Raw genomic sequence first — 14,587 nt, 5'->3', positions numbered from 1 at the left:
TCCCTCACCTTTTCCCTCTACCTAACCCCAGCCCTGTCTGTCCTTCCATCTCCAAATAACCTGCATTCTGTTACTACAGATCAGTTTGCATTTTTCTAGTTTTACCTAAGTGGAATCATATACATGTTTTTTAACTGTCTAGTTTCTTTCATGAGTAATTTAAAAGGTATTCATGTTGTTGCTCATATCAACAGTTCATTAGTTTTTAATGCTGAGTGGTATTCCATTGTATGGACACACCAAAATTTATTTATCCATTCAGCTGTTGATGGAAATTAGGGTTGATTCTATTTTTATAAACAATGATGCTGTGAATATTTGTATAAAGGTCTTTGTATGGACATACAGTTCTTTTCCCTTGGGAAAATGTCTAGGAGTGGTTTATCTGTCATGGAATAAGTGTATGTTTAACTTGTTAACAATCACCAAATAGTTTACAAAAGTGGTTGTATCATTTTACCTTCCCAGGAGGAATGTTTAAGACTTCAAATTTCTATATATTCTTGGTAGGATCTTAATTTTAGCCATTCCAATGAGATACATTGGTATCATATTGTTTATAAATTTCCATTTCCCTAATAATTAACACATTAGGGTATATTGGTATCAGATTGTAAATTTCTATTTCCCTAATGACCAATGCTATTAATCAACTTAAATAGGCTTATTTTGCCATCAGTATATCTTCCTTAGTGAGGTGTGTGACAAATGTTTTGTCCACATGGAGAAGGGAGCTTGTTTTTTTGTTGTTGAGTTTTGAGAGTTCCTTATATATTCTGGATAAAACACGCAATTTGAAGAAGAGAACTTTATGGTTTTAATGAAATCTAATAAATGTATTCTTTTATAGACTGTGCTTTTGGCTTATAACTAAAATATCATTGCCTAACCCAAAGTCACAGATTTGTTTTAGAATTTAAATCTAGGATTACAGTCAATTTTCAGTTAGTTTACATATGTAATATGAGCTATGGATACGAGTTTATGCTTTTTCTGTACAGATATCCAAGCACCAAGACAGCATCTTTCCTTCACAGCATCTTTTTCCCTTCACAGCAACTTTTTCAAAAATCTGTCCTTATGAATGAGTTGGTTTTTTTTTAAAGTTTAAAGTTGTTGTTTTTTTTTTAAAGGAGTGTTTTCTTTTTCTTTTTTTTTAAGATTTTATTTATTTGACAGACAGAGATCACAAGTAGGCAGAGAGGCAGGCAGAGAGAGAGGACGAAGCAGGCTCCCCGCTGAGCAGAGAGCCCAATGTGGGGCTCGATCCCAGGACCCTGGGATCATGACCGGAGCCGAAGGCAGAGGCTTTAACCCACTGAGCCACCCAGGCGCCCCATGAATGAGTTTTTTGCTGGACTTGTAGTATATTCCATTTATGAATTTTTCTAACCTTATGCTAATATTATGCTATATTAAGTTAATACTGTAGCTTTGTGGTAAGTCTTACAATCATGTAGATTTAGTCATCAAATTTTGTTTTGATTTCAATGATTTCCTCTATTTTTTCAATTTTTATTTTGTTGCATTCTGCTTTGATCTTTTTTTTTTTAAAGATTTTATTTATTTGACACAGAGAGAGAAAGGAGAGAGTACAAAGTACGCACAAGTAGGGGGAGTGGCAGGCAGAGGGAGAGGGAGAAGCAGGCACCCCGCTGAGTAGAGTCAAACGTGGGGCTTGATCCCAGGACCATAGGCTCATGACCTGAGCTGAAGTCAGATGCTTAACCAACTGAAAACCTAGGTGCCCCGTATTCTGCTTTTAATATGTTTCCTTGCTTCTGCTTCCTTTCTAACTTTTTCTTCTTTTCTCTAGTTTTTTTTTTTTCTTTTCCCCTGAAGAGGGTGGCCAGGGGATGGAGAGAGAATCTTCAGCAGACTCCTTACCCAGTGTGCAAGGCTGAAGTGGGGCTTGATCTTACAACCCTGAAATCATGACCTGACCCGAAATCAATCAGCTTAACCAACTGAACCAACCAGGTGCCCCTCTTCTCTAGTTTTTTTTTTAAAGTAGATCATTGATTTGAGACCTTTCTGCTTTTCATTTACGAGCTGATCCTTGAACAATACAGGGGTTAGGGGCACTGAACCTCAAGTAATCAAAAATGTGGGTATGACTTCTGACTTGCCGAAAATTTAACTAATAGGTCACTGCTGACCAGAGACCTTACATAACATAATCAACATAAACAGTTGATTAACATGTATTTGGTATGTTATATGTATTATACACTATTTTATTATAATAAAGTAAGTTAGAGAAAAGAAAATGCTAAGAAAATCGTAAGGAAAAGAAAATACATTTTTAGTAATATACTATATTTATCTAAAAAATCTGCATATAAGTGAATCTGCAGTTCAAACCCCACACATTCAAACCCATGTTGTTCAAGGATCCATAGTAAATCGGCATTTATTACTATAAATTCCCCTCAACTTACTACTTTAGCAGCACACTACAAATTCTGATGTTTTCATTTTCACTTGGTTCAATATACTTTTAAAAAATCCCTTATGATTGGGGCACCTGAGTGAGTCAGTCAGTTAAGCGTCTGCCTTCAGCTCAGGTCATGATCCTAGGGTCCTGGGACTGAGCCCAGTGTCGGGCTCCTTGCTCAGCAAGCGAACCTGCTTCTCCTTCTCCCTCTGCTCATGTGTGCTCTCTCTCTCTTGCTCACTCTCTTAAATAAAATCTTACAAAAAAAAAAAAAATCCCTTATGATTTCCTCTTTGAACTAGAGTTTTTTAGAAATGTTTTATTTCCGGGGGCACCTGGGTGGCTCAGTGGGTTAAAGCCTCTGCCTTCGGCTCAGGTCATAATCTCAGGGTCCTGGGATCAAGCCCCACATCGGGCTCTCTGCTCAGCAGGGAGCCTGCTTTCCTCTCTCTCTGCCTGTCTCTCTGCCTACTTATGATCTGTCTCTCTGTCAAATAAATAAATAAAATCTTTAAAAAAAAGAAAAAAGAAATGTTTTATTTCCAAGTATTTCAGATTTTCAAAATATGTTAATATATAAATTGATTCTACAATGGCAAGAGAAGATACTTTGAATGAGTTGAATTCTTTTGAACTTATTGAGATATGTTTTATACCCCAGAATATGGTCTCTCTTCATAAATAATTTGTGTGCACTTCTGCTACTGTTTGATCAGTCTATAAATGTCAATCAGGACAGGCTGGTTGATAATGTTCCAATGTATATCCTTGATGATATCCTGCCCACTTGGATCAATTAAGAGAAGAGCTTCTATTTCTCCTTGTACTTCTCTCAGGTTTTGCTTCGCGTATTTTGAAGATCCGGTTCTGGGGCATAAACATAAGTAAATGTTCACAATTGTTTTATGTCCTCTTCATTAACTGACCTTTTATCACTATGAAATAACTTATTTATCTCTGGTAATACTTGCTTTGAAATCTAACATATTTTTGACTAGTACTAGTATGATACATCTTTATATGTAAAGTGTGTTTCTTGTGGGCAACATAAACTTGAGTTTTGATTTTTTAGGCAATTTGACAATCTCTACCTTTTAACTGGGTGCTAGACTATTTACATGAATACATTTTGGTATTTGTCCCAACTGTTCATTACCCATTAAACTTTTTCTTCTTTAAGTATTTGTCTGTAATTCCATTTTATCCCCTTTGTTGCTTTATTAGCTATATGTCTTTGTCATTTTAGTAGCGGCTTTATAGTTTATGGTTGTGGTAGGCTGAATATTACACCTTACCCCAAGATATTCACATCCTAATCCCTGGAATGTGTGACTGTTACCTTTTTTTTTTTCTTTAAAGATTTTATTTATCTATCTGACAAGGAGAGATCACAAGTAGACGGAGAAGCAGGCAGAGAGAGAGAGAGAGAGAGAGAGAGAGGGAGGCAGGCTCCCTGCAGAGCAGAGAGCCCCATGCGGTGCTCGATCCCAGCACCCTGAGATCAAGACCTGAGCCAAAGGCAGAGGCTTAACCACTGAGCCACCCAGGTGCCCCTGACTGTTACCTTTTATAGCAAAAAATGGGGAGCATACAGCTGTGTGATTAAGCTAAGATCTTCAGATAAGGGAATTATCCTAGAAAATCCCCATAGACCCTAAAAGTAATCATGAGTGTCATTTTAAAGGGAAAGCAGAGAAAGATCTGACAAAGAAAAAAAAAAAGACAAGGCAGTGTGATCAAAGGCAGAAAAAGGAGTGATATGGTCACAAGCCAAGGAATACTGGCAGCCTCAGAAACTAAGAGTCAAGAAATGGATTTTCCCCTCGTGCCTCTGTATCTAGTACAACCCTACTGAATACCTGATTTGGGGAAAACAATAGTTTTTGGATTTCTGGACTCCAAAAAGTATAAGGGAAGACAATTTCTATTATTTTAAGTTGCTGTTTGCACTAATTTATTATACAGTAGTATATATCTTTAAATCACCAGAGTCTAGAGCTTTTTTACCATAGCACTTCACATACAGTGTCAGAATCTTCTATTTCCATGCTCTACACCCTTTTGTTAATCATGTACTTCAACCAGAACAAGTTATCGCAACAAAATGAATATAGAAGCCAATGCTAGGATCCAGCTGTCTTTTTAAAAGCCATATATTAAGAGATTTCCAAAAAATACCAAACAAGTTTTCTTACCAAATATTATTTTGCTTTAGAAAAATAGGTATCGTTCACAAAAACGTTATGTTAGTATTCAATAGGTTTATTATTTTTAAGTGAACTTATAAAATTTTTTAGTTAAGGAAATTTTTTTAAGTTGTCTCAGTTTTCATTTCTAACTCAGAAAATAACAACATTTAATAACCCATATTTTTTAAAAAAAACCTCTTTGGGGGTTTGCAATAAAATTTAAGAGTATAACATCCTGAGACCATATAGTTTGAAAATTGCCAGTCTGTGCCACCATAGTATGCCAGGGGATGCACACAGCAGCACACATCTTAATAGACATACTTTGGTAATTAACAATAGTGAATAAAAAATCCTAAGAGAAATGTACGTAAAGACCCACTAAAGTTTGTTATTTAATTGCATGTCTTACTTGGAAGTTTCAGGTAAGCCAGCTGACAGTTCCAGAAACACAGATAAGTAGTAACCACGAACAACTCCATTTCCATCCTAAAAAAAGGAAAGAGTCAACTATATTTCAATAACTAGAAAAAGATGTTACACAAACCCTAGATCAACTCAAACATAAAAAATTAAGCCACAACAAAACAAACACAAATTACTATGTCATATTTGGATTGGGAAATACTTCTAAGTTTAAAAGCAGTGGCAGAGATAATAAAAAGCCCAACAGATATGAGTCTATAACTTAAATCTTTTGTACATTAAAAAAAAAATGAAAATATTAAGGCATTCAAGCTAAGGAAAATGTTAACAAGTATAAGCATTAAGAGTTCTAACATATACAAAACTCTTAAATATCAGCTTCTAAGAAAAATGAAAACACCAAAAAAAATTATGGAAAAAAAAAAAACCTCTACTAGGCATGAGACAAGACCAAAAAAAAAAATCAAAATGAGTAAAACAGAACTAGGTAACACTTGATGTTGAAAGTGATTAAACATTATTTCTATATAATGTCTATGTTAGGATTCCACATAAAAGTCTGTCTGAAGATTAAGAAGTTGTGTAAATTTCTGTTAGAGATGTTTAGAAAGATACTAACTTCCCTCTCTTTCTCTATTTGCTCATATGCCTACCTTTTTAAATGACTATCATCATTGTAAATACATATATAAACAACTGTTTCCCCATCCAGATTATGAGGACTGAGGGAAGGATTCTTATTATTCATCACCAGTGTCTATTGGGATATGACCACATAGGAGTACAAATACCTATTAACGCCTTCATTTCTAGGCTACTTTGCTCCAAAAAGTTCTAAGGAAGCTTTCAGGGTTAGACAAGGTAATTGTTCAATAAACACTAAATAAACAACAAATAATCAGTTAAGTGAAAAAAGCCAGAAACAAAAAATTATATATTGTGTGACCCTATTATATGAGATTCTGGAAAAGCAAAACTATAATGACAAAAACAGATCAGTGGTTGCAGAGGGGCCAGGAAGGGAGAAAAAAAAGGGATTAGTTTAAAAGATGAATTGGATAAAACATTTGGGGGTAATAAAAACCATGACTGTGGTAACCACCTTATGAGTATATATATACACGTATCAAAACTCATCAAAATTAGTAAATTTTATTGCATATAAATTTTATCACAAATTGGGCACCTGGGTGGCTCAGTGGGTTAAAGCCTCTGCCTTCAGCTCAGGTCATGATCCCAGGGTCGTGGGATGGAACCCTGCATTGGGCTCTCCACTCAGCGGGAAGCCTGCTTCTCTTCCTCTCTCTCTGCCTGCCTCTCTGCCTACTTGTGATCTCTGTCAAATAAATAAAATCTTTAAAGGTTTTAAAAAAATAATAAAAGTAAAAATCAATAATCCTTATTCAAATGACTGGAGTTTTTTCCTCTTCTAAATTATGCTACTAGAAAAATTTCCCTAGAATAAGTTAACAACTAATAAAAAGGAATAAACATTTTTTCCTCCTGATCTTTATCAGCTAATATCATGAATTTATTTTATTTTTATAATCTTAAGGAAACGGTTTTATTATCTTATGTCCATGCCAGCTACACCTCTAACAAAATACTAGCTTTAAGATTTTTCAAAAGGCAGAAGATTCTATATATATATACATTTTTTTAGATGTTATTTGTTTGTCAGAGAGGGAGAAAGAGAGAAAGCGTGCATGCACACACAAGCAGGGGGAGCAGCAGGCAAAGGGCGAAGCAGGCTCCCTGCTGAGCAAGGAGCCTGATGTTGGCCTCAATCTCAGGACCCTGGGATCACGATCTGAACCAAGACAGAAGCTTAACTGACTAGAGCCACCCAGGCATCCCAAAAGGCAGAGGATTCTAGAAAGAGTGCAGCAATGGCAACATAATTTATGCAACTCTCTAAAACCAAGCAGAAAACTAACAAACAGAAATAACTGGACAGAAAACCCAAAAGCTCATAAAGAACAATTACAACAAAACTAGATGACAGATTATCTCCACAATCCGTGAAATACAAGCAGATAAAGATAATATTAGTTACAACCATTAAAACCTGTATGACATAAACATCTGCATGGAGAAAAGAGAGGGAAGCTATGGGACATCTAGTGAACAGGTAACAGGGAAACCACAAAATGGCAAAGAGCCACTGAAAAACCTCACAAACCAAATACAATAGTTGAAAATGGAATGAGCTGCTTGATGGATTACCAATGGAGCACAAAAGAGCCTTACATTAAAACTCTGAGAATTAAATGCAGTCAGGTCACTCTAATCTTTTATAAATGAATATACAGGGCCCTTCAAGACAGGTCCTAAGATTACAAAGAAAGTACTAGAAATGAAGATATAATAAAAACAAAGGAAGGAGAAGGGCAGAGCCAGGGCACTGCTCAGAAAGCAAGGCATCATATTTATTGTTGATTGCCTTATCACACCAGATATCCCCATGCAAATGAAATTTGGTCCCTGCTTTATGTACAAATATTGAATCAAAATGGATCAAAGATCTAACTGTAAGTCCTAAAACTATAAAACTTTTAAAGGAATACATAGAAGAAAAGTTTCATATCATTAAATTTGATAAGGATTATCTGGCTATGAAACCAAATGCAAAGACAGACAAATTGAATGACTTTATAATTTAAAACTTCTGTGCATCAAAGATCGAAAGAATTAAAAAGGATCTTACAGAATAGGAGAAAATATAACTAAAACAGATATCTAGGGGCACCTGGGTGGCTCAGTGGCTTGAAGCCTCTTCCTTCGGCTCAGGTCACGATCTCAGGGTCCTGGGATCGAGCCCTGCATCGGGCTCTCTGCTCAGCAGGAAGCCTGCTTCCTCCTCTCTCTGCCTGCCTCTCTGCCTGTTTGTGATCTCTGTCTGTCAAATGAATAAATAAAATCTTAAAAAATAAAGTAAAATAAAATAAAAAACACAGATATCTAACAGGGGGTCAATATCCAGAATGTATAGAGAAATTCCACAAGTCAACAACTAAATTTTCAAATGCGCAAGGACTTGAGTACACATTTCTCTGAACAGGATATACAAATGGTCAACAAGCACATGAAAAAATGCTCAATGTTAGTAGTCAATAGGGAAGCACAAATCAAAACCAAACTATTACTTCATGCTCATCAGAATGGCTACTAACAAAGAAACAGAAAACAAGTATTGATGAAGACAGGGAGAAACTGGAACCCTTGTGCACTGTTGAAAATGTTCATCAAAAAATTAAAAACAGAATTATGATTTGATTGAATTCCACTTCTGTGTCTGTAGCCAAAAGAACTGAAAGCAGGATCCTGAAAAGATATTTGCAAACCCCTGTCCACAGCAGCGCTATTCACTATAGCCAAGAGGCAGAAGCAACCCAAAGTGTCAATCAACAGATGAACGGATAGGGATGCCTGAGTAAATCAGTCAGTTAAGCATCTGCTTTCTGCTCAGGTCATGATCCCAGGGTCCTGGGATCAAGTCCCACATCGGGCTCCACGCTCAGCAGGGAGCCTGCTTCTCCCTCTGCCTGCCACTCCCCCTGCTTGTGCTCTCTCTCTCTCTCAGCTCTGACAAATAAATAAACTTAAAAAAAAAAAAAAAAAAAAACCACCGATGAATGGATAAAGTGTAGTATATACACTGGAATGTTATTCAGCTTTAAAAGAGAATTCTCACACATGCTATAAAGTAGATGAACTCTGAGGGCATTATGTAAGTAACCAACCACAGAAAGACAAATACTGTATGATTCCAGATATATGGGATCTCTAGAGCAGTCAAACTCACTGAAACAAAAAGAGTGGTGGTTACGAACGAGTAAGTGAATGGAAAAATGGGAATTATTGTTTAATGAGTAGAGAGAGCTTCAGTTTTGAAAGATGAAAAAGTTCTGCAGATTGGCTGCACAACAATGTGAATATACCTAATACTATAATGTACACTGAGAAATGATTAAGATGATAAATTTTATGTCAAGCATTATTTGCCAAAATAAAAAAAGAGACTAAAGAAACATCCTTGCAGGCAATAAAAACACTCTAGAAAAACATACTCAAAGATCAAAATTGTAACCCATTTCAAAATGATGTAAAAGATACTAATGGTATAACAGCCCACAGGAAGGAAAAAAAAATATGACATGAAGAATAACACAAATCAGAATTACAAAAACCCAGAAATGAGGTGATAGAACTAAAAATTAGAAATAAAATTAAGAAATAAAGACTGAAATAAAAGAAACAGGAGCGCAAATAAGCAGAATAGTTTTTATGTTAAAAAGACAAGTGAACGAAGAAAATTTTTTCAAATGAAAAAGAAATGAAAAGTTAGGAAGACTAGAAAGAAAGTGATAAATATTGAAGACAGGAAAAGATTCAAAATACAGATAACAAGTCCCAAGGAAGAAAACCAGAGAAAGGAACACAATAAATACTTAAAACTGTAATTAAGGAAACATTTTCTTGAAGGGGGTGTAGGGAAAAAAGATCTAAATCTACATACTGGAAGAGCCTAGTATGTATTAATGACCCCAAACAACTAAAATATGTAATAGTAAACTACTAGACTTAAAAAAAGATTATTTGGCCCCCTAGACAATATTACTGAATGCCTTTTAAGGATTAGTTCATAATCAGAGTTACCTACAGAAAACTGAATTAAATATCTGAGATACCCAACGAAAGAAAACATGAGCTAAGGATTTTCTATCCAGCAATATTGGCTCTAGAGTATAGAACACAAACTGTTTTCAAAATATAAAAACTCAGAGAACAAGATTTGCACATCAATACTCCTATCTAATGTGGCAGAGGTGGGGGAACAAGGGAGTATAAACACACAAAAAAATTTTAAGCAGTTCTTTATAATCAAATTGATGGTAGAATTAAGAGTTCCTATACTGAGATATTTGTGGCTACAAGGAAAAATAAAGCAAATGAGAGACTGGTTATGAGATATTTTAATCCTACGGTTTCCAAAGGATTCAAGAAGAAGGGTTCCTAGAATGGAAGGAGACACAAGTGTAATATAAAGAGATTAAGTAAAAAAAAAAAAAATAGTCCTTATTTGAATGGTAAATATGAGCATTGACTCAAGAGCTATTTTATCTTTAAATACATACATGTAACCAAAAAAACCCCGATATTCAATTACATAGCAATTTTAAAGTGTTCATAAATATTTTCTCTCTGCTGAGCTCCCTGGAGTTTATCCAATTTGCTTTTATCCATGCTCCCATCCAGTTCTTCTCTAACTATATTCTTTGGCCTAAAAACAAAATAACAAAACAACCCTATAATGTACATGACTAATAATGAACTTTAATGTAAACTAGGACTTTGGGTAATAATATGTCAATATACGTTCACCAACTATAACAAATGTACCACTCTGGTGTAAGATAGGTTGATAATGGGGGAGGATGTAGGGCCATAGAGCATATGGAACTCTGTACTTACCACTCAATTTTGAGGTTCAACTTAAAACTGCTCTAAAAAATAAAGTCTATTAAATAAATTTTAAATAAATAAATAAATGCAGATTTCCCCCTTTACAAATACCCATATACATTTCTCTATGTATTTCCTACTTCTGTTCACTAAGGAGGCCTAGAAACTGTGACCAACTTGGTAGAAATAAGCATCCCTAGCAGTTTGGTCTTGAAATACCATTTCCCACTAAAAGGAATCAGGGCTCTTTGAATAAAGTGGCCAATTCCCGATATGGTGTGGGAAATGGACAAGATGAGCCTAGAATATTTTGCCATGGAAGAGAACAAGAAAGTTAACTACCAGAGTCACTACAAGGTACTTTTAGGGTCAGAGCAAAGTGACAAAGAAGCCAACTTAAGGAGATCATATATGTATAAATCTATAAGTTCATAATGACATTAAAAAAACTTAATGGCTCACTTCCAGAAAATAATAAGGAAAACTGGTAAATATCAGGGAACAAATCCTGTTTCTTCTTTATGAACTGTAATAGTGGTTAACCAAATAATAAATAGGAAGCAGCTCTTAGAAACATATCTTTATAAAACTATTACAACTAATAAATGAAAAACAGTGAGAATCACTATTTTACAACTCCCAGTTAATTAACAGGTATAGGCAATGAGCACTGATAGCAGTCAACATCACAAAAGAGATGCAACTAGACATGATGTGATAAAAGAACAAAATACTGCTTATACCCTTGCCACCAAAATCAACTATACATCTCATTCTGCCACTGCATCCAGCTGCCAATTTACAAAAAATACCTTGGTCAAAGAAACACACTGAAATGCACCATGAGTATGTAATCAGCATATATGTATTTTTGATGGCTTTCCATATCTAAATTTTATTTTTATTTAAACAATGAATTTTAGGGGTGCCTGGGTGGCTCAGTTGGTTAAGTGGCTAACTTCAGAATTTTACACATTTCTCTAAAGATAAATGTCTTCCTAGAAGCGAGAAATAAAATTCAGTAAGGTCAAGGTTCATACTGTTCACATTTAACTCACTTTTTTGGTACTTAGTAATATATCTTACAAAAAAAATTATAATTCTTTACTCCACAAAAAAGTGAACCAGTGAATATTTCTCTACCTGTTATATGGGATGTGGCCTAATTCATGAATTGCTTAATAAAACCATGGAAGTCTTCAAATTAAAAGAAAAAAGGGTGAGGGGTGCCTGGGTGGCTTAGTGGTTAAGCATCTGCCTTCAGCTCAGGTCACAATCCCACAGTCCTGGAATCCAGCACCGCATTGGGCTCCCTGATTGGAGGGAAGCCTGCTTCTTCCTCTCCCACTCCCCCTGCTTGTGTTCCCTTTCTTGCTGTGCCTCTCTCTATCAAATAAATAAAATCCTTAAAAAATAAAAAATTAAAATAAAAAAAAAATTTTAAAGTTAGGGCACCTGGATGGCTCAATCAGTTAAGCATCTGACTCTTGATTTTGGTTCAGGTCATGATCTCAAGGTCTTGAGACTGAGCCCCATGAAGGGCTCTGCACTGGGTATGGAGACTGCTTGCGATTCTCTCTCTCCCTCTGCCCCTCCACCCTGTTTGTTCTCTGGCTGGCTTTCTCTCTCTCTCAAAAAAAAAAAAAAAAAAGTGAACCAGTACGCTACAGAACCCTGAAGAAAGACCTTGGTTTCAAAATTGATTAGAAACATGAAAAACTTACTGGGTAAACTTTTAACCTCCAACAAAGTCCTGAAACTTGAAGAGGTGGACTGTAAACAGGGTCTGCTCTCTGACGCAAAGTGCTGAAGTAAAAGAAAACCAACCAAATCCCAAGATCAAAACTGTTGTGAAATAGCAACAGGCAAAACCAAACTCCAAGCATTTTGTTACTTATTTGCAGTCCTAAACAAGTAAATGGTGATTGAACAAATCAAGATTCTGCTGTATACTTTTATATATACTTACATCCTTAAAAAAAGAAAATTTAGTGATACTGAAATATTCAGCAGTATCTTTTCAGTTTCAGGTTTAAAAACCCTCAAAACTGCAACATTCAAGGGGCATCAGGTGGCTCGGTTAAGTGCCTGACTTTGGCTCAGATCATGATCTCAGGGTCCTGAGATCAAGCCCCGCTTTGGGCTCCATGCTCAGCTGGGAGTCTGCTTGTCCCTTTCTCTCTCCCTTTGCCCCTCCCTGCCCTCCTGCTTTGTGCAAACACATGCATACATATGCTCTCTAATAAAATCTTAAAAAAAAAAAAAAACCACAAAACTGTGACATCCAAGGGAAAAGGAAAATATAAAACTAAGTGTCCTGAATTTAGTTACCACCTCAACAAGCAGTCTTTCACCATTAAAGAAAAAAAAAATATGATTCTCTCCCACATCCTTGTGGTATGATTTTATTTTTTTAACATGGAAAAACTTAAGAAATGTGCAAAATCATAATATATGTGGGGATAGCCTCAGAAAGGTTCCAGTCACAAAATTATCCCATAAGAAAAGACAAATGGGAAGTGGTATAAATTCTCAGTTTAGCCTGATACTGATGGTTATCAACTGGAACTTCTCTCCCCAAGGAAAGGCCTTTTATTTCTTGGTTCTCCATTCCTAAACTGTCTTTGAAGACAAGCCCCTTAAGACCTTTGTGTTTTAAGATCTTTGCTTCTAATCTTAGAGAAAAAGCAATAAAAGCTAACAAAATAACAATGCAAGTTACAAAGCCTATAAACTTCTTATAATTATGTCCTCTCATTCATAATTTCTCACTGTCAGCTAAGATAAATGGATTTAAATGGACTTCTTCCCACCCCTCTTATTTCTCAGGATGGGTGGCAGGGGTACCTTTATAAACCCCATTGCCCCACCTTAGCAAAAGCTAAGTGGACCCTCTTCTTTTTTTTTTAAAAAAAAAAAAAAAAAAAGGTTCCTTCTCCTGAGTCAACTGTCTTGAAGATATAATACAATCCAGACAAATGACCTATATGTTTCTAATATGAAACTTGTTTATTCTAAGATTACACACTGAGTGACACAGTTCATTAGGTATGTATCCTACCCAGGAATGATGATACCTTCCTTGCTCGCTCTTATGCATACATACAGAAAACCTCAGCTGTCAAAAATCTCTTACCTGAAATTCTCTAAAACAAAAGTTGCTGAATCGTAAGATGGTACTAATTCACTAAAAAGAAGGAAAAGGCAAAAAAATTATTTGGCTTATTAAGTTTAAACTTTCATTTATTTAAAAACCAAAGTTAAGTCTCTTGGTATCTTAAAATGTTGTTAAACTAAGTCCTTAGGAAATATTTTTAAATCCTTACTGAACATTAACACTAAATCAAATGAATTCATAAACCACCAAAAGCTGACATCAAAAGTTCACAATTAGAGACCCAACAAATACTTTGTAAATAGCTGGGGTGTTTTTTAAAGGCAATATACATTTAAGTACTAAAATAAACATAAGAGACTTTCAAAAGAACTCATGCGAACAGGAAAAGGAAAAAATGGATGCTTAGGCTGAGAATCTAAAATATGAAACAAATATAAACAGGTTTTAAAAAGTCAAAAGAAACAGCAAAAGACATCACAATAAATCTCCAAACCTCCTTCTCTAGAACAAATTATGAGGAATATTGACATCCTTAAATAGTGTTTTAAGATTATAAAACTTAAAGATTTTTATAAAACTTTAAGATTATTATTTATAAATAAACATTCTTAAATGTTCTTAAATTCTTAAATACTTTAAGAACATTTACTAGCAAATGAATCTATACCATTTATAGAATAAGAATAAATAATCACATAGGGGCAAACAGAATGGATGAACACATTAACAGTTTCTTGGCAAGGCAAGATTACTGCAGGCAACTTTAATTCCACAGTCTTCTCAGTAGAGAACTGAAGTATATATAACACAACGACAGGATATACCCTTAGATCATGTGAATAATCTGTAGCACCATCATTCAAACGCCTCAAAAGTTAGAGTCAGTAAAACATTTATAATAAAGACACTAACACAGATAGTATAATATACAGTATTATATACTTAATAAAC

The 14,587-nt window shown here is 35.1% G+C and overlaps 1 protein-coding gene across 8 annotated transcripts in view; it reads right to left on the bottom strand.

Annotated features, from left to right (window-relative positions):
- Positions 1-14,587, bottom strand: part of TRIM37 (tripartite motif containing 37) — a 186,689-nt gene that overhangs the window by 87,270 nt on the left and 84,832 nt on the right. For all 8 annotated transcript variants that reach the window (XM_032871918.1, XM_032871920.1, XM_032871922.1 and 5 more), the window contains 3 exons: positions 13,655-13,705; positions 12,243-12,324; positions 5,039-5,115 (listed from right to left, as the gene is read on the bottom strand). In XM_032871918.1, the coding sequence (XP_032727809.1) occupies positions 5,039-5,115; positions 12,243-12,324; positions 13,655-13,705 (210 nt within the window). The remainder of the gene's footprint in view (positions 1-5,038; positions 5,116-12,242; positions 12,325-13,654; positions 13,706-14,587) is intronic.

Source organism: Lontra canadensis, unplaced genomic scaffold (assembly GCF_010015895.1).
Source record: "Lontra canadensis isolate GAN:19392208 unplaced genomic scaffold, GSC_riverotter_1.0 scaffold43, whole genome shotgun sequence".
Lineage (NCBI taxonomy): Eukaryota > Metazoa > Chordata > Mammalia > Carnivora > Mustelidae > Lontra > Lontra canadensis.
This window is presented reverse-complemented; position numbering and strand designations above follow the sequence as displayed.